Below are 19916 nucleotides of genomic sequence, written 5' to 3'. Positions count from 1 at the left end.
ACCGGTGACTAAAGGGGGAAATCCTTATTCTATAATGCTAATCTTATTTCTAATGGTGACATTTTTATTTCATTTCAGTTTATTGGAATATAGGGAGCTTCTTTTATTGTATTTCTTTATGTGGGTAAAACTTCATTTTCATATTTAAAAGATGTTATTTGATCCTTAAAAATAATGTTTCTTTTACAAGGCAGATGTTACTCCTGTTTTCAGTGGTTCCACTGTGGTTGAATATTTTATTATGTTAACCTTTAATAACAGTTACATCACCTAAATATTTACCATGTATTAAATAATCATATTTCTTGTATCTTTGGGTGAAATATATTACATATACATATTTCACAAACACACACATATAGTGGTATCGTTTATCAAAAGCATAAGAAACAATGCACTTTTTTTCCATGTAGGAAAAAAAGAGAAATGAAGATCATGAAGAGCTTGATAAATAATATTGCACAATTAAAAGTAATGTGGCACTAACCAAGTTCCGTCTTTCATGTAGGACATTTCGGGTGTGTATATCATGGGACTTTGTTGGACAATGATGATAAGAAAATTCACTGTGCTGTGAAATCCTTGAATAGTAAGTTATATTTTATTTAACAGTGGAGTACACTTTTGTGGTTTGCAAACTAATAAATAGTTCATAATAAAATGTTGATTTACACTTTCCCTTGTGGAAAAATCAGCAACTGCTGGAATTATGGATCTAATCCTGAAAATTCGTTTGATCTAAATTCTTATTGATGGGACTTCTCTGGTGGGGCAGTGGTTAAGAATCTGCCTGCCAGTGCAGGGGACACGGGTTCAAGCCCTGGTCTGGGAAGATCCCACATGCCGCGGAGCAACTAAGCCCACGAGCCACAACTACTGAGCCTGTGCTCTAGAGCCTGCAGCCACAACTACTGAAGCCCACGCGCCTAGAGGCCGTGCTCCACGACAAGAGAAGCCACCGCAATGAGAAGCCCGCACACTGCAATGAAGAGCAGTCCCCACTGGCCACAACTAGAGAAAGCCCACACACAGCAACGAAGACCCAATGCAGCCAAAAATTTAAAAAATATATATATATAAAAATAAATTTATTTTTAAAAATTCTTATTGAAATATTTCCTCAGAAATTATCCCTCAGAGCCCTCATAAGTAAGAATGAAGGAGAAATGAGGTTCTTGGATGAGCCTAAGTATCATTTAAATATGTTTGGCTTATAATATTTGTTTTGCAAGTGATATTTATGGAAACTATGGGAAGCATGTTGGCCCATACAGTAATAATGACTCATTTTACCCAGAGACATTACTATAATTATTTTTTAACCATGACTTCCATCAAAAAGATAAAAAATGAAATAAGAAAACAGGAAAAAAATATGCCCGGAGAAAATTGAAAAATTGTAAATGTGGTAATATCTCGTTTATCCACATTTTTGGTGAATGAGGTATTCCACATAAATGAACTTCCTTAACAAGTGATACTTACCCTCTTTTAGTGCTAGACATATATTTTTTTAATATTATCTGCTATTGAGAAAATCTTTTTAAAATGGAATGCATACTCTTTTTAAGAAGCAGGGAATGCTGGAATTACTCAGTTTTCCTGGGTCTCTCCCGTGTATGCATGTTATTAAACTTTGCTTAAAAAAAAGAGAAAAGAAACACGGAATGCTTCCAGACATAAACTAAGACTTTATTAATGACCCAGAGCCATAATTATGGCATAAATTACTATCTTGTACAACCCAATGTACTCCTCATACTAGAGCTTTCCTGGCTCCACCTTTGCTGACAGGTCTCACATGTCAAGTCAGTGTGCTTGCCTTTTCTACTCCCATTTCTAAGTTTCTGCTCATAGTTTGAGGCAGCCTGAAAAAATGTTAACAAGATATATTACAGATTTATATTGGAATTAATAAACTTTCAATGCACACGTGAAAGGTTTTCTTACAAGATACATTATTGCCAGAAATATTTCAGCTTTTTTAAACATAAATCTCCACGCTGAGCAGTGTTCTGTATGGTTCATTTTTTTGAAAGTCTAACCACAAGGTAATTAAAGGGACAGTTTACATGAAATCTAACTACAAACTGTGATGGCTTAAGTATAATTGTCAATAAGTTTGCCTCACTAAAGAGCACCACTGCCAGTTGTACTCAGAACAGTCCTAATGCCAAGAAATCTTTCTCTGTCCCTGGTGTGTGCTGATCTCTGTTTGGTCCAGATGGACTTCCCGGTCTTGGAATGCATTGCATTTGTAGAAGAATATCATCACTGACACTGATACTAATCAGATTAATAAATTAAAGGTTGTTAACTCTTTATTAGTGCTGACTATTGTCATGCCCTCGGGATCTCTATCTGGAAATGATTAAAAACTATTATAACAAAATAGTCTACTTAGATACCATAGACAACGTTTGGTCTTCAAATCTTCCTACTCCAGGGATTGGAAAACTATGGCCTGCTGCCTGTTTTCATAAATAAAGTTTATTGAGACTCAGCCACTATTGTCTGTGGCTGCTTTTGCGCTGCAATGGCAAGAGTTGAGTATTTGCAACAGAGACCATAAGGCTTACAAAGCCAAAAATATTTACTATCTGGCCCTTTATAGAAAAGTTTGCCAACCCCTGCCCTAGACAATCACTACAGAAATGGACTGCCCTGCTTCCCTCTCCCTTTTCTGTAAGAGACAAACTATGGTTCTGCATGAGACAAACAGATTGCTAGACTCTTACAAAAACGGGTGCAGGTGGTGACTTAAAGGTGTAGCACAGGGACTTCCCTGGTAGTGCAGTGGTTAAGAATCCACCTGCCAACGCAGGGGACACAGGTTCGAGCCCTGGTCCGGGAAGATCCCACATGCCGTGGAGCAACTAAGCCCGTGCGCCGCAACTACTGAGCCCACATGCCACAACTACTGAAGCCCGCACACCTAGAGCCCATGCTCCACAACAAGCGAAGTCACCACAATGAGAAGGCTGCGCACCGCAATGAAGAGCAGCCCCTCCTTGCCAAAACTAGAGAAAGCCCGCACGCATCAATGAAGACCCAACGCAGCCAAAAATAAAATTAAAAAAAAAAAAAGTGCAGCACAGGTGACATCATTCACTCAGAAGTATTGTAAAGAAACACTCTGATGATAAGGCATCAGGGCAAGATGTAGCCCAATGGTTTTACATTCCATTGCTCTCCCTCTCTGAACTTGACAAAGTAATCATTGTCCCTGTAATGAAGTTAATGTCTCCACTGCTGGCTTTCTCAGGAATCACTGACATAGGAGAAGTTTCCCAATTTCTGACCGAGGGAATCATCATGAAAGATTTTAGTCATCCCAATGTTCTCTCGCTCTTGGGAATCTGCCTTCGAAGTGAGGGGTCTCCACTGGTGGTCCTACCATACATGAAACATGGGGATCTTCGAAATTTCATTAGAAATGAGACTCACGTAAGTATATTACCAAACTTACTAACTCATGAACTAGCTGTAAGCCAGCGAGCCTTCCAAAATGTGCCTGTTTTGAACCTTTTTAAAAGCTTTTAGCCAAAGAAGCACATATAAAATGTTAGCACCATTCAAACGGACAGAGGCCAATTCAATTCGCTGGTTCCTCAAAATCCTCTATCCTAGTAGGAAGATAGTGATACTTAGAAGGGTCTCCTGGGGGCAGTGATTCTTACCTGCACTGCAATATCCTTGCTGTACCATCTGCTGGATAGGTACTCATCTTTGAGTACCTACTATATGCCAGAAAAAGCACCACACAGGAGACGTAGAGCCAGAAAGAGCCTCAGCTTTCAAGGAGTTTTAACCTTAGAAGGAAGAAATACATTGAAAATTAATTATAAATGGGTCTCTTACTATTTTTCAAACTTGCCACCCACTCTTCTACCTCAGGACCTTTGCACTTGCTATTCTCTCTGCCTGGACTACTCTTCCCCAAAATATCCACATATCTCAGTCATCAACTTCAGCTTTTTGCCGTAATGTCATCTTCAAAATGAAGCTTCCCTGACCTGTCTGAAGTTGCAGCTGACCACCACACCCTCATGCCTTCTTTCTTGCTCCTCTCCCCTGCTTTGTTTTTCTTCATCACACTTACCCTCATATCATACACTAAGCCTGAGTTATCCAATACTGTGGCCACAAGCCACACGTGAATGTGGCTAGTCCAAATTGAGATGTGCTGTAAGTATAGAATACATCCCAGGTTTTGAATATTTAGTATAAAAAAAGAAAGTAAAATATCTCATCAATAATTGTTTATACTGGTTACATGTTGAAATGATATTTTAGATGTGCTGGGTTGAAAAACGTTGTGAAAATTAATTTTGCTTGTTTCTTTTTAATTTTTTAATGTGACTATTAGAAAAATTTTAATTACATATGTGGCTTGTGTTATATTTCTATTGAACAGTGCTCTACTAGGCAATAAATAAATAATATATGTATACACACACACACACACACACACACACACACACACACATCCCATTAGAATTCAAGCACATGAGGGTAGCTAATTTTGTGTATTTTGTTCACTGCTATAGCAGTAACACCTAAAATAGTGTTCGGCACATAGACTCTCAGGAGATATTTGTTGAATGAATGAGCTCAGGGTTACAAAAGAGGTTCTTAGATGCTTGCAAATGAGGGTTTTCTAAGTGACGTTTATGCTAGTTCCTAAAGGCTGAGCAATCAATGGCCAGAACAGGACCAGGGAAGGAAGAAGGAGTCTCCAGAACTGAAGTCACAGATGGCCCCTGGCTGCTTCTTGGCTCCTGTGATCAGGCCTCTTTGGGAGTTATGGAGTAGCTTTACTATTGATCAACAGCTTCATAAACATGGGGTCAGGTTCTCGGAGGAAATAAGCTCTAGGACAGTAAAGAAATATTTTGCATTCAGTCAAAAGAATAAAATATTCCCTGGCAGTGAATTTTTGCAAATAAGATGAATTTACCTTACAAAGCACAAAGCTTTGGCCTTACCATACCCACTTTTCCACTCTAACTCTTGCCATTACCCTGATGAGTTCATCTGGTTGGATATGCCACCTTCTCCAGGTATTATTCCCCCAGGGTTAAAGCATGATAGAGATTTCCTACTATACAGTACCATGGCCTTTTATAGTCCAAGGAGTCTATACTTATTACAACCACTAACAGATATGTCTTAGAGACGCCTAAAACACACGAAATGGCCTCTCCACATGCTGTATGCATTAAGGAAGGCTGTAACCCTCCTTTCAGAGTCCGCACTGTCTGCCTCTTAAGTTCACAAACTCCACAGTGGCTGCTGAAGAAGAGATACCCTGTTCCTGATGGCCAGGCACCAGTAGGGCTATCAGCCACAGTGACATCTATGTGATTTCAGATACATTTCTCATAGGTACTAAAGGCATTACCCTGTCCATACAATTTTGTGTGTTGAGCTTATAGAGAATGAGATTTCCTGTTCTCTGTGTGGGTCCAAGCCACTGGTGCTTCAGTACCAGTAGGAGGGCTTCTGATGTGATTGATTTCACTACAGTGTGGGCTTTGGAGTCTAACAGATTTAGGTTAAAACCCTAACTCCACAACTTAGCATCTGAGTGGTTTGGGGTGATTTATTTTTCTGGGAACTTCCTGTATTAACCATGTATTTTTGATGCTCTGACTTGTGGGGACATGCTGACCCTGGAGAGACTGCCCCTCCCAGGACTAGCAAATTCCCAGTGGTATTAAACAACTCACCTTCAAAGAGCATGCCTTTCATCACCAAACCAACCACTCCAGAGCCCATACCCCAGCCACCTCCTTTAAAGTGCTCTCACACTCTGGGACACTATCCACCTGCCCTAATCACTTCAAGACCAGGTACCAGACTACTAGGGACAGTCCCTATACCCCAGCGCCCACTGAAGTTATTCAAACCAGCCAATTCTAAGCCTGCTTCCTCTGCTTCACCCATTCCTTCCCACAGAAACCACAATACAGACTCTTGCTTATGTTTTCCCCTTGCTCCCTCTCTGCCTCCTTAACCAACCCTGGTACTTCCCTGAGTGGCCTTGTATGACGTGGCATGCCTCCTCCCCTTGGGAGTTGTGAGTAACAGCCTTTTCGCTGGCAATTGTTCCCATCTGCTGGCCTTACCATACCTAAATAATAATAAAACCTACATTTTAACACACCTCCAGTTCCCCATCTGGAAAATAGAGCCCATATCACAGACGTGAGTGTATAAGGATTAGCCAAAGTTTATAAAAACATCTAGCATGGTACTTTGCAAATAACAGATACTTAATAAATTATTGCTGTTATCAACAGGGCACAAGTTATTATTTGAAACAAGGTCATTCTTATAAACATTTCATAATTCTGAGATCATAGCTAGAACAGTAAATGCTTAGTTTATGCATTTCCAATTCTCTTTGATTACAGAACCCCACTGTAAAAGATCTTATTGGCTTTGGTCTTCAAGTAGCCAAAGGCATGAAATACCTTGCAAGCAAAAAGTTTGTCCACAGAGACTTGGCTGCAAGAAACTGTATGTAAGTATAAGAATCTCTGTGCCTGCAGTCCAAATTAAGTGACAAGGAGGAATCTGTTTTCCACTGTTCAAGGCTAGAGAGGATGTTTTCTCTTCTCATGCAAAAGTCCTTTATTTCCGTTACAGTTTTAAATCGATATGTAAGCACTGGGGATGTAGGCGGGGCTTTCAGGCTTTATCAAACAGAATTTAAAAGGAATTCTCCAGAGGGGGTCTTAAACAGCTGTTGTGTGCTCTTGCTTTTCTTTTTCCTTCCCACCCATAGCCCCCAGTGTTGTGGTTTCACACTGCATTAGTGTTTGGGAGGGAGAATTTGATCTTCAGCATTTTACAGTGAAAAGGAGAGGGCTGGTAACACAAATACCAACATATTGTAACTTCCCAAGAGTGGATTTGAAGTCAGCCTGCAGAAACCCTACCAAAAATGGTATTTGGGAATGAATATACAAAGAACTTTATTTGTGTCTGGCTGCCTGGGCTGTATAATACAACAGTCAACAGCTTGTTGATTTGTGCTTTCCCTTACATGGCACTGATTCATGGCTCATGGTATGTATGAATGAAAGAACTGTGCTATTAATTTCCTACCTTGGTTTTGGTCAATGTAACAACATAAAAGCCAGCTTAAACAAAAGATACATAGCCTCAGATAGAAGAAATTGATTTTTGTTGAACCTTGCTGTTTTCCTAGATGCTTTACTATGTATCGTTTTTCTCTATTACCTCCTCACTGGCGGAACATAAGAGCTGTATGTACTAGCCTAGCCCACTGAGAATGAAAAAGTAAAATAACAGTCCCCTCTCATATCTCCCCCATAAAACTAAGTATTGCTAATAAGCTGGCAAGTGAAAATTAGTGATTGCTTTGGGTAGTCAGTTGGCATACTCGATTTAGCAACCAAGGAAAGCTGGGAGGGTGGACAATTTTACTACTTCTCCAGATCTACATGAAAGCAAAAAAGATTTTCTTATGCCACATCATTTATAATCTCTTTCCTTGGTCTGTTGAATTTAAAATGTAAATGTCAAGCATTTTTATTCAAGAATTCCATTGTAATTTAGTGTTAGTCAATACAGGCCAGATGAAGCCCTCCCTTCAGAAGTTATGGATTTCAAATACTGAAGTCCCTTATTCTAATCTTTAGAGATTCAGCATCACTGTAAATTATTCTGTTTCAGCCACCAGTAATAATTTTTGTTCTTTCTGTAGGCTGGATGAAAAATTCACTGTCAAAGTTGCTGATTTTGGCCTTGCCAGAGACGTGTATGATAAGGAATACTATAGCGTACACAACAAAACAGGTGCAAAACTGCCAGTGAAGTGGATGGCTTTAGAGAGCCTGCAAACTCAGAAATTTACCACCAAGTCAGATGTGGTAACGTATTGATCACCCCAACCTCCTCTTTTACTTTCATACCTAACTTTTTTAGTAATTTTATGGGAACTTAATTTTTTATTAATTAATTAATTTATTTCTATTTTTGGCCGCTTTGGGTCTTCGTTGTTGCACGCGGGCTTTCTCTAGTTGCGGTGAGCAGGGGCCGCTCTTCAGCGCGGTGCATGGGCCTTTCATTGCGGTGGCTTCTCTTGTTGCGGAGCATGGGCTCTAGGCACACGGACTTCAGTAGCTGTGGCATGTGGGCTCAGTAGTTGTGGCGCACGGGCTTAGTTGCTCCGCGGCATGTGGTATCTTCCCGGGCCAGGGCTCGAACATGTGTCCCCTGCATTGGCAGGGGGATTCTTAACCACCGTGCCACCAGGGAAGTCCCAGAAAGTTAATTTAAAAAAAAAAAAAAAAAAAGATACCTTCAGCACCACTAATTTCAGTTTTCTTCAGAAGTAAAAACGGGCTTGACTGTCTAACAGGTACCCATAGTATGTTTTCATAAATTCATTCATTTATTTGGAAACATTTGTCCAGAAGAATAGCATGTTAAGTCCTTGGGAAGCCCAGAGCCGAACCAGGTATGAACCCTGTCCTCCAGGAGCTTTTGCTCAGCAGGAATGGGAAGGCATGTCCATCACTAACTCACACAAAGTAGACTGGGATTAGTCCAGCCACTCATAGCTCAAGGGCGGAAGAAGCTGTAACTGAGGCACATCTAGCAGTGTGGGCCTAGCTAGAAAAGTGCCCTCCTTTATCTGCAATGGTCATCCTCCTGTCACAGAACAAGCTTCTAAAGGCGTGCACCTGAGCTATGAGGGTAGGCAAGACCATGGGCAGACTTACCTGGGCAGCCAAATCTACCACATTCCCCTTTCACCTGGTGGAGGAGGTGGTGCTTGAAATGGGCCTTAAAGGAGGATGGAATGGACAGTGAAATAAAAAATGCCAATCCAGGTGAGGCAAAGGGGCAGGAAAGTATACAAATCGGTAAAGTTCTAAGGAAACAGTAAGCAACGGTGATTCAGCAAAAATAGAAGGCGCAAAGGGAACTTATGAGAATAAATTGAGAAAAATATTTTCATAGTAGGTCATAGAGATCCTTGGAAAGCAAACTAGGGAGTCTGGAATTTATTCTCTGGCCATGTGGAAACATTAAAGTGAATCAGATTACACTACAGCCTTTCTTCATTCTGTAAGATGTTTTGAGAGGAGTAAATGCAGGAAGACAAAGTGAGAGGTAGAATTTGAAATAATATAGAAATTGTAAGAACAGAAAAGAGTTGGCAGGAAAGGCATCTCAGAGGTAGAATCAATAATATTTAGCAAGAAATTGATGAAAGTCAAAGCGGAGCAAAGTGCAATTACTGGTGCAATTACAAATATGTGAAGCAGAGGAGCAAAAGCCAGTTTAGGAGGAAAAATACCAATTGAGCCTTGAACATATTGAGTTTGACTTGGGAGTAGGACATACAGGCAGAAGGGTCTGTCAGGCAGTTGGAAATGTGGATCTGCAGCTTGTACAAACTCTTTAGTTGTCTTAGTCAACGAGGGCTGCTGTAACAAAATATTATAGACTGGGTGGCTTAAACAATGGACATTTATTTTTCACAGTTCTAGAGGCTAAAAGTGGGAAATCAGGGTGCCAGTGTGGTCAGCTTCCGGTGAGGAAGACACATGGCCACCTTTCACTGTGCCTCGTGCTAGGGAGAGAGCAAGAGTAAGATCTCTGGTGTCTGTTCTTGTAAGGGCACTAACCCCATCCTCATGACCTCATCTAAACCTAATTATCTCCCAAAGGCTCTACCTCCAAATACCATCACAATGGGAGTTAGAGTTTTAACATATGAATTTGGAAGGGGGGGGCACAGTTCAGTCCATAGCAGAGGTCAAGGCTGGAAATAGGCTTTTGAAAGTCCAAATACAATTATTCAGAGGAACCTACATACATGAAGTAAGGGAGAAAAGCAGAGAGGTGGGAGACCCAGAGGAAGAGAAAGTTTCAAGAAGTAATGGGATATGGTCAGCAGGGTCCACTGCTCCTCAGGGCACAAGAAGGGTCTTGGAAGCTGAATGACCTAAGTGATTTGGTCTAGAGTGTGCTGAGGAGCCTGGGTGGTGGATGGAATATTCTATTTGCCTTTAGTAAGTCAAGAGGACTATGATATGTGGAGTTAGAAAAATGTTAATGTCTCAATCCTTGAGGATAACAACTGAAAACAGGAAAAGTGTTAACTGGTGACATCAGCAAACAAGGTAGGGAGAAAATAACGGTAATGGAGGACATAGATTGCAAAAGAGAAAGGGTTGGCAGCTCTTAAGATATAACAGGGGACCGGGATCTGAGTGCAGTGTTAGGGGTGAGAAGTCATCTGCCTCCTCCCTGTGAGTCAGCAAGAAAGAGAGGTGTGGCCTCTATTGGTAAGAGTTTCAAAGACGTTGTGGTCTTTAAGTGAAAGCAGAGTTTCAGTTCCTGAGAAAGTGGGGGAGTCATTAGAGAATAAGTTGAGGGTGACTGGGCGTCTGTTTTCAATGAACAGGTGTATCACAGGACAAGATGGAGGAATGGGACTTCAGGGTGGATAAGATTGGTAAGAGGATGTGATAGCCCACGCTAGAGCTTAATGCCTGGGATTCTGATCCTAAAAGACTCTGAAAAAGATGAAAAAAGCAGGTGCTAGAGAGGTAGGCTTGAGGACACATTAATGATGGTGGCAAGTGAAGGCATAAGGTAGGGAGAATTAACTCATCCTCAAAGAACATACATTTCATCCAGACTTGACTACTGGTAAGAACCAGCACCAGCTCTTACAACTCAATAAGAAGACAAAATAACCCATTTTTTAAAATTGGGCCAAAGATTTGCATAGATATTTACCACAGAGATGTATGAAGAGCTAGCTAATAAGCACATGAAAACATATGCCCACACAAAGACTTGCACATGAATGCTCACAGTAGTGTTATTCATAATAGCCAAAAACCAGGAGCAATTTTAATGTCCATCAACTGGCGAACGGGTATATAAAACATGGTATATCTATACAACAGAATAATACTATTCAGTAACATAGAGGAACCACTGATGCATGCTACAACATGGATAAACCTCAGAAACATTATATCAAGTTAAAGAAGGCAGACCCAAAATATTACACGTTGAATGATTCCATTTATGTGAAATTTCTAGAAAGAGGCAAAAGATTGAGACAGAAAACAGATCAGCGGCTGCCTGGGGCTGAGTGTGGGAGTGAAGATTGACTACCAGCAGGCATGAGGGAAGTTTCTGGGGTGTTGGAAGTGATCTAAAACTGAATTGTGATGATAGCTGCACAAACTGTATAAATTTACTAAGCATTATCGACTGTACACTTACAATTGGCAAATTTTATGATATATAAATCATACCTCAGCAAAGTATATTAAAACAAAACAAGCCTGATGAAATTTTGGATGCTCAAGGCAAGAGTTGGGATTCTGAGCTTTTTGACAACCCTGTACACACACTACTACCCCCACAAAAATACACGCACACTGCAGGGAGGTTAGCACTTCTTATAAAACAACTATCGCTCAGATACTTGACTAGAAATTTACACAGGCTTCTATAGATACGAAGTGCTATGTCTTTCTCCCTCTTATTGAAAGACACTATACTGTACTACATAGAGGATGAACCTGAGTAATCCATACAGTGCTGCTTTGGAAAATGGTTATTGATTACATGGATAAATTTGCATAAAGTTTCATTTCCAGGACAGCACAATCTTTTGAATGTTGACATGGAACATTTCCAAAAGCATGTAATAAACCATATATATGTTGAGACCTACAAGCAAAAACTTGCCTGTTTGTAGAAAGGTCTACTGTCTCGCAAATGCCCAGATGGAGTTCAGCTAAAGTCTGAATACTCTTGAAGCCCTTTCCGACAAAATTGGAGTGTCTCTATATGTGCAGTTATTCATACCCAGTATTACACAGTGTCTCACACTTAGTACAAATGCTTCCATTAAAATCAATACTGACTTCTCAGTTGTTCAACCAACTGGCCTTTTCATCCTGCTTCACCATTCTGCAGTATTTAATATCGTCAACTACTCCTCCCTTCTTGAAATTTCCTCCTTCTTTGGTTTCGGGGGACACTGTACCATCTTGTTTTCCTCCTGCTTTTAGGCTGTGTTTTCTTTACCTTGACAGCTTCTCTTTCTTCTCTCACAGACTTACACACAACTCTCCCCCAGGATTTTGGTCCCCAGGTGTCAGCCTGTCTCAACGATTTCAACCATTCCCATCAAGGGTCCCCTTTGAATCTCTCTTCCTCGATATTTTCATTAGCAACACAAATTTACCATGTTCAAAGTCAAATTCTTTCCTGCCAACTGTCAATGCCTCACTTCTTTATTTCTATTAATGGTATCACCATTGTGCAATATACCAATTCTTCACCCTTTTTATTGTGCAGTTCTTTAAGTTTTAAAGATTGCATACAATTGTATATTCACCACCACCACAACCAGGATATGAAACAACTCCATCATCCCGGAAAATTTCCTGTGCCTCTTTGTATTCAACCCCTGCCCTAACGCTAAGACCTGGAAACCACCGGTCTGTTTTCTCTATATATAGTTTTACCTTTCCTAGAATGTCATATAAATGGAATCATACAGTAAATATGAGCCTGTCTCCTTCACGTAGCATAATGCGTTTGCGAGGTATCAGTAGTATCAATGGATCAGTAGTTATTCCTTTTTTTATTGTGGCAAAAACATTAAATTGACCATCTTAACCATTTTTAAGGTACAGTACAGTAGTGTTAACTATATGCATATTTCTGTTCAACTGATCTCTAGAACTTCATCTTGCAAAACTGAAACTCTGTATCTACTGAACAACTCCCCCCAGCCTCTCTGGCAACCACCATTCTACTTTCTGTTTCTAACAGTTTGACTACTTTGGATACCTCATTGTAAGTGAAATCATATAGTATTTGTATTTTTGTAACTGGTTTATTTCACTTAGTATAACGTCCTCAAGGTTCATCCATGTTTTAGCATATGACAGGATTTCCTTTTTTAAGGCTAAATAATATCCGTCAATGGACATTTAGATTGCTTCTGTCTCTTGGGGTACTATGAATAATGTTGCTATGAACATGGGTGTGCAAATATCTTTTCTAGATACTGATTTAATTTCCTCTGAATATATATACCCAGAAGTAGGCTTGCTGGATCATATGGTAATTTTATTTTTAATTTTTTGAATACTCTTTTCCATAGCAGAATAATTCACTCCTTTTTATTCCTAACTAGTATTCCATTGTGCAGTTGTCCCACATTGTGTTTATCCATTCACTGCTTGAAGGACTTTTGAGTTCTTTCCTGTTTTAGGCAATTGCTTATACGTAATTGTAACTGCTGTAACATTTACTTAAAAGTTTTCGTGTGAACATAATTTTTATTTCTTTTGAGTAGATATCTAGAAGTAAGATTACTGGGTTGTAAGTTAAGTGTATGTTTAACTTTACGAGAAGCTGCCAACTGTTCCACAGTGCCAGTATCATTTTATATCCCTAACAATAATATGTAAGAGTTCTAGTTGTTCAGCATCCTCACCAGCATTTGCCATTTTCAGTTTGTGGGATTTTAGCCATTCTAATAGATTGTAGTGGTGTCTAATTTTCTTTTTAATCTGTATTTCCCAAATAACTAATGATGTTAAACATCTCTTCATGTGCTTATTTGCCATCCTTATTCTACCTTTTGTGAAACGTCTACTCAAGTCTTTTCCCCATTTTTTAAGTTTCAGAATTTATTTTCTGGTGTTTTTTAAATTGGGTTGTTTGCTATTTTACTGTTGAGTTGAGAGTTCTTTATATATTCTGGATACAGGTGCATGTTATCAGATATGTGTTTTTACCAATATATTTTTCTAGTCTTTGGCTTGCCTTTTCATTTTTTTAATGGTATCTTTCAAAGAGCAGAAGTTTTAAATTTTATTGAAAATGTTATCAATTTACCAGTTGTTAAATTTTATCAATTTATCCATTTTTTTAATAATTGTGCGTTTTTATAAATTGTGTTGTATCTCAATTTACCTACTCTCGGCAGTGTGCCTTTCTATCACTTTTTATAGCTTATAACAACCTCTCACCTCTAATAACTGCTTTGAGCATCACCTTCGATAAAGTGAGGCAGAGATTCTTCAAGTGAGCTCACTGCTGGTGCTCAGATATTCAGAAAGACTTGACCATTCACACAATAAGCAAGAATGGCAGTGCTCTCCTGTCTTGAAGCTTAAACTGGCCTGTTTCCATCATTCTTTTTTTTTCCTCTTTTTTGATTAATTTTTATTGGAGTATAGCTGCTTTACAATGTTGTGTCCATCTTTCTCAATGCACAGGTATTGGACACCACCCCCTCCCTTTGTCTCTCTCTCCCCCTCCCTCTCCCGGCCCCCATCAACCTCTCTCTTCTTGGTCAGCATCATTCTCCTCCTTCACTGCCCCTCCCGCTACCAGCCTGGCAGTCCAAGCTGTTACGGGGAGTTTGGAATGCAGACTGTTCGTGGAAACTGCTTCCTTCTCACCTCTTCTGTCCCATGATTCCTCCAACACTCCTCTGATACCCAGTTATTGTCCAGGCCCTATCATTCCTTATAAACTTATCCAACTCTTGCCCCTTTTTTTGCAAATTTGCCTCCAGACATCCTATAGCTTATGCTGTTGGTTAGGGAAACCTGATCACACACAAGTTATCAGCCTCTCAGAACTTTGGTTTCTTCATCCTTAAAACATCTACAGGGCTTCCCTGGTGGCGCAGTGGTTGAGAGTCCGCCTGCCAATGCAGGGGACACGGGTTCGTGCCCCGGTCCGGGAAGATCCCACATGCCGCGGAGCGGCTGGGCCCGTGAGCCATGGCCGCTGAGCCTGTGCATCCGGAGCCTGTGTTCCGCAACGGGAGAGGCCGCAACAGTGAGAGGCCCACGTACCACAAAATTTAAAAAAAAAAAGAAATTAAAAAAAAAATCTACAAAACTGATTACATTACAGGGCTGTTATAAAGATTAAATAAGACAAACTTTTTTTTAAAGAGCATGACGATGACACGTACTCTTTCCCACCACTCTAATTCAGGAGTTCAGTCTCATAAGGTTCTGTGTTGCCAGTAAGCAGTAGCAGCCCTCACCTACTCCTGTTCAGAAACCTCCTAACTGGTCTCTATATTGTGGATGGGCTTCCCCTATTTGTCTAAAGCAGAGTGTTTACAGATGCAATCTCCTGGAGCTCGACCCCAGTAACATCCCATCGATTTCAGTTTAACCCACGTTCAACATCCAAAAACATGGTCCCCTTTCAACCTTATCTATCCGTCGTCCCTTCATCTACTCCACACATCAAACAGAGTAACCTGTTGTCCTTATGGTTCAAAACAACACACGAGTACTCTTACCCCTGGGCCCACTCCCTCCATCCAGAACACTCTTTCTGCCCTTACAATACACGTATCTATTTAACATATTCTCCCTGTTCCTCAAGACCCGCTATACTGTCACTTTCTTCCTAAAGCCTTTCTCAGTATCCCACTATTATCCCTTTGCCTTTTCACAACATTTGTACCTCTTTTCTATAATTGTTCTGTATCACAGTTATTAGATCTTATTGTTCTATGTGACAGTTAATTGCATAATACTCTTAACCCTGTTAAATCAGCCTTGGGGCCTACCCAGTAACTTGAACAGTGACCTACTTGTGCATCCTCAAGAGTCAGTAGATACTTGTTAAATTGATTTAAATTCTAATGCAAATTCTGGAACTTGAAGGTTAACACAATGAAGTTGTCAGAAGTGACTCATAAGATTTTTAGGCATTGAAAACTTTGACTTTGAAGGGCAAAGTTATCTAGTGCCCACCTGGGAAGGAGTTTGTTTTCTCTATTTGGATCAAGGAAGTCAGTGACCTTAAAGGGTTCTCGCACTCGGGCAAAGGGAAAAAGTCATTAATGGAGACTTGTATCTGCAACCACAGTGTCTACCTGGTTTCTTTCTTTCAGAAACACAAGGTTTATTCTCCTTCTTGCTGAGTATTACGAGCTACACTTGCTTCTCAATGTTATGTTTTCCTGCTCTGCATGTCTGATCTATATTCTCTTTGCCCTCCTAGCTTCTTTTTTCTCAGTGCCTCATTCCTGCCCCCATGTGCTTCTTGGTCTGTGAGTGTCCTGGAAGTGTTGCTAGGGGAGAACAGATTTCCTTGGTCCTCGGTGACCCACACATGCTGACTTACTCTCATTGTGTCATTCTCACCTTGGCACACATCCAGGGCGAGATAATATGTATGACATGATCTATTCCAAGGAGAGTGCTCTAAATCAAGAAATTGAATACTTAGTGAAGTTTAGTAGACCAAGCAAGACCCAAGAGTCAAGAACTCTTAAATGTTTATCCCTGTGTGAATTCAGATTTATTGGGGAATTTTTAGCAAATCAGTCAACCTCTCTGTGTCCTTGTGATCATCCTGTAAAGTACTTTTACAGCTGTTTTATATTAATTTCCTCCTTTAACATTTTCAAAATATATTTTATTGAAATTCATTTTCAGTTGAGAGCCTTGATGCCTAGCAGTTTTATTACTTCTGATTTTTAATATGGATTTTTACTTTTACTGACTTAGACCTTCTCTTTTAACATTAACTTTTAGATATGGTTACATTTCTTAAGGAGTATTTACATTCATTTGGAAATCCCACACCTTTAAATTTTGGAAGCCTTGTCTTTTTTTTTTTTTTTTTACTAATAATCTAAAATTGTAGTGAAGCTGTTATAAAAAAGAAGGATAGAAACGTTTTAATGCTTTGACCCTGTAAGATAGAACTTGGAAAATGCACTCTACAAACTACTGATGAAATGTTAATCATCATGTGGACTTTGAAAACTTTACATTTACTTGTAATCTAAACTTTATCCAATTCTGGTTTAAATGAGTCATAATTATGTAGCTTACTGATTGCCTTTAAGGAAGATTTTGCCCAAAACAGCAGTAGTATTGAATACACTAAACCAAGTTTAGTTATGAAGACCTGCTGATCACCTTTCATATTTGTGTGGTCACCCTTCCCTCACCTGGATTCTCCCTTCCCTTGTTTGACCAGTGGTCCTTTGGCGTGCTCCTCTGGGAACTGATGACAAGAGGAGCACCACCTTATCCTGATGTCAACACCTTTGATATAACTGTATATTTGTTGCAAGGCAGAAGGCTCCTACAACCTGAATACTGCCCAGATCCCCTGTAAGTAAGAATTCCAACAGGATCTTCTGTAGCTCTTATGTTCTTTACTTTTACAGAAATACTTGCCTTCAGAGTCCTCACAGCATTGTTTCCTTTCTGAAACAGGTATGAAGTGATGCTGAAATGCTGGCACCCTAAAGCTGAACTGCGCCCATCCTTTTCTGAACTGGTCTCCAAGATATCAGCGATATTCTCTACTTTCATTGGGGAGCATTATGTCCATGTGAACGCTACATACGTGAATGTCAAATGTGTCGCTCCATATCCTTCTCTGTTGTCATCACAAGATAATGTTGATGGCGAGGGGGATACATGATGGATGGAGGCACCTGTACCACCACCCGCCTTCTGAGAAGCATTACTGAACTGTCCAAACAACAGTCCACACTTTGTCCAATATTTTTTTCACTGCCTGGCCACTGAAAGGCCACCAGCTATTATTTGCTTTCGCCAAAATTGCACTATTATAGGACCTTATATTGTTATTTAAAATGACTGGATTCTACGGAATTTCTCATCTGACAAAGCATCAGAGCCAGAAGCTTGGCCCCACAGGCCAGTGACCAACAGCCGTCCTGCAACTGTGATGACGCTCCTCTCACATTCAGGCCAAAACCTGAATGCTGTGTTGAAATTTTTAAAAATCAGGATCCCACCTGATTTCATATGGGGAACTGAAGCAATGCATTTTGAGGGCTTCTTGATCACAGAAAATTCAAAAGAAGTGGTAATGTCCAGGACAGATATGGCAGCCCTGGGACCAGGCCACTCATTTAGAATTAAAGTATTTCAAATAACTTTTATGTGTTGTATGAACAACACATTTTTTTATTACTGGTGTTGTCATTTGCCCATTAGGTAAACATTCCCTTTTAAATTTTTGTCTACACATTCCTTTTATTGGAGAGCTATCCACAGACAACACGGTCAACATTTCAGAACAGCAGGACATGAAATGTGTTTATAAATTAGTAGGAATATTTACATATGTACATAGACAACGTTAAGGTTTTCATAAAATAGCTTAGTCACAGTGAAATATTTGTCATTTAAAAATCAACTGTTTGAGAATGATACCTTTCTGATCTGGATGTAGACATTTAGAAGTTTTGTCTGTTGTTTTTTTTTTTTAATGATGACTCTGAAAATGAAACAAGTAATTTGTGATGATAAATGTTTTTAAAGGTAACTCAGCATGTTTTTAAAGCAAAATACATCTGACTAAAACTTTATTGGTTCCAATCATGGCTCATAAGTAGAGCCGAGAAAGAATCAATGGACCGGAAATATTCGCCTCTTTCTCAGGTGGCAGCCTTCTGGTCAGGACTTTAGTGATGTTTTGTTCTGTGGGATTTTGTGCTTACTACTGTATAATGCATGTGGCACAGTATACTCTTAACTGGTTTTGTCGATGTAAACATTTAAAGTATTATATTTTTATAAAAAGGTTTATTTTTAATGATGTAAAAAAACTTTTCTTAGGCCACAAAAATACTGCACTGTGAACATTTCAGAAAAGGTATGTCGGACTTGGATTAATAACAGCATGGTTTTAAATGGCTGTAAATAGTGATAAGGAAATGTACTGACTGCCAGTACACCCCACCCTCATTACATCACCAGGACTTGAAGCCAAGGGTTAACACAGCAAGCTATAAAGAGGGTGTGTTATGCTAAAACCCAATAGTAGAGTTGGGCTCTTGTTGCCAGAGAGAGTGATTACAACCAAAATCTCTTTGACAATGGTGGAACTTACCAGAAGACACAAGGAATTGTACTGCAGAGATACTCCAATTCAAATATTACTATTTCAGAAGTGTAAAGAGTAATACTGATTCACAGAATATTGTAAATGATGGATGAGGAAGAAAAAATCCACTCTGCAGAAAGAAATAACTGTCTCCACCTATGTCAAGAGAATGAATATATCGAGAATAGCGCTTATGTAATCAACCCATCAACAAGACTGCACACCTGTATATATGCTTGAGAAAGCGACAATGTGAAAATCATGTTTGCTATTTATAAACGTGTCCTTAGGTTAATGTGTCTGGACAGATTGTGGGAGTTAAGTGATTCTTTGAAGAATTAGATACTTGTCACTGCCTATACCTGCAGTTGAGCTGAATGGTACTTTGTATGTTAATAGTTGTTGTTCTGATAAATCGTACAATTAAAGTGATGTATCATCTTGTATACTGAGTTGGTTTTTGCTAGTCATGCCTGATTACCTACTCCATTTACATAATGACAGAGGAAGCCTAAGATCGATTTCACCTGACTATAACAACTCATCCATTTATGAGAGTGTTAGTCAAGTTAATGCATAGACATCTAAAAGAATTTGCATCCTTGAATCTCAGGAAGTCTGTCTCTCTAAGGGTGGTTTCCCCTGTGCTGCTGAATTACCTAACATTTCCGTGACAACCTTTCAACTGCTAGAGCACCTGGCCCCTACTTCAGCTTGATCCTCTTCTCCAGCAAGATGCATCCTTGGACCAGAAGACATGACAATGGAGCTGCAACCCCACAGTCGGCACAGAGATACCTAGTTGGGTGTTGGAGGAGAGAGACCTTCTTATCCCCTTAAAACTACTCTTTTCATCTACACAGGTTCCCACTCTTCAGGTGCCCCCAGGGACTAGAGCAACTACCTTCAGGTTATACCCATGAATATTCTTGTAATGGTAAAGGGATTCAAAGGTGAAATTTCAGTCATCT

The 19916-nt window shown here is 39.7% G+C and overlaps 1 protein-coding gene across 1 annotated transcript in view; it reads left to right on the top strand.

Annotated features, from left to right (window-relative positions):
• Window positions 1–19381, top strand: part of MET (MET proto-oncogene, receptor tyrosine kinase) — a 135736-nt gene extending 116355 nt beyond the window's left edge. Inside the window, exons 18-22 of the mRNA XM_007116502.4 lie at window positions 3266–3447; window positions 6420–6529; window positions 7739–7904; window positions 17059–17195; window positions 17301–19381. Coding sequence (XP_007116564.1) covers window positions 3266–3447; window positions 6420–6529; window positions 7739–7904; window positions 17059–17195; window positions 17301–17511 — 806 coding nt within the window. The 3' untranslated portion in view covers window positions 17512–19381. The remainder of the gene's footprint in view (window positions 1–3265; window positions 3448–6419; window positions 6530–7738; window positions 7905–17058; window positions 17196–17300) is intronic.
• The last annotated feature ends 535 nt before the right edge of the window (window positions 19382–19916 follow it).

Source organism: Physeter macrocephalus, chromosome 5 (assembly GCF_002837175.3).
Source record: "Physeter macrocephalus isolate SW-GA chromosome 5, ASM283717v5, whole genome shotgun sequence".
Lineage (NCBI taxonomy): Eukaryota > Metazoa > Chordata > Mammalia > Artiodactyla > Physeteridae > Physeter > Physeter macrocephalus.
Note: the sequence above shows the minus strand (reverse complement) of the source record. Positions and strands in the feature narration are given on the sequence as shown.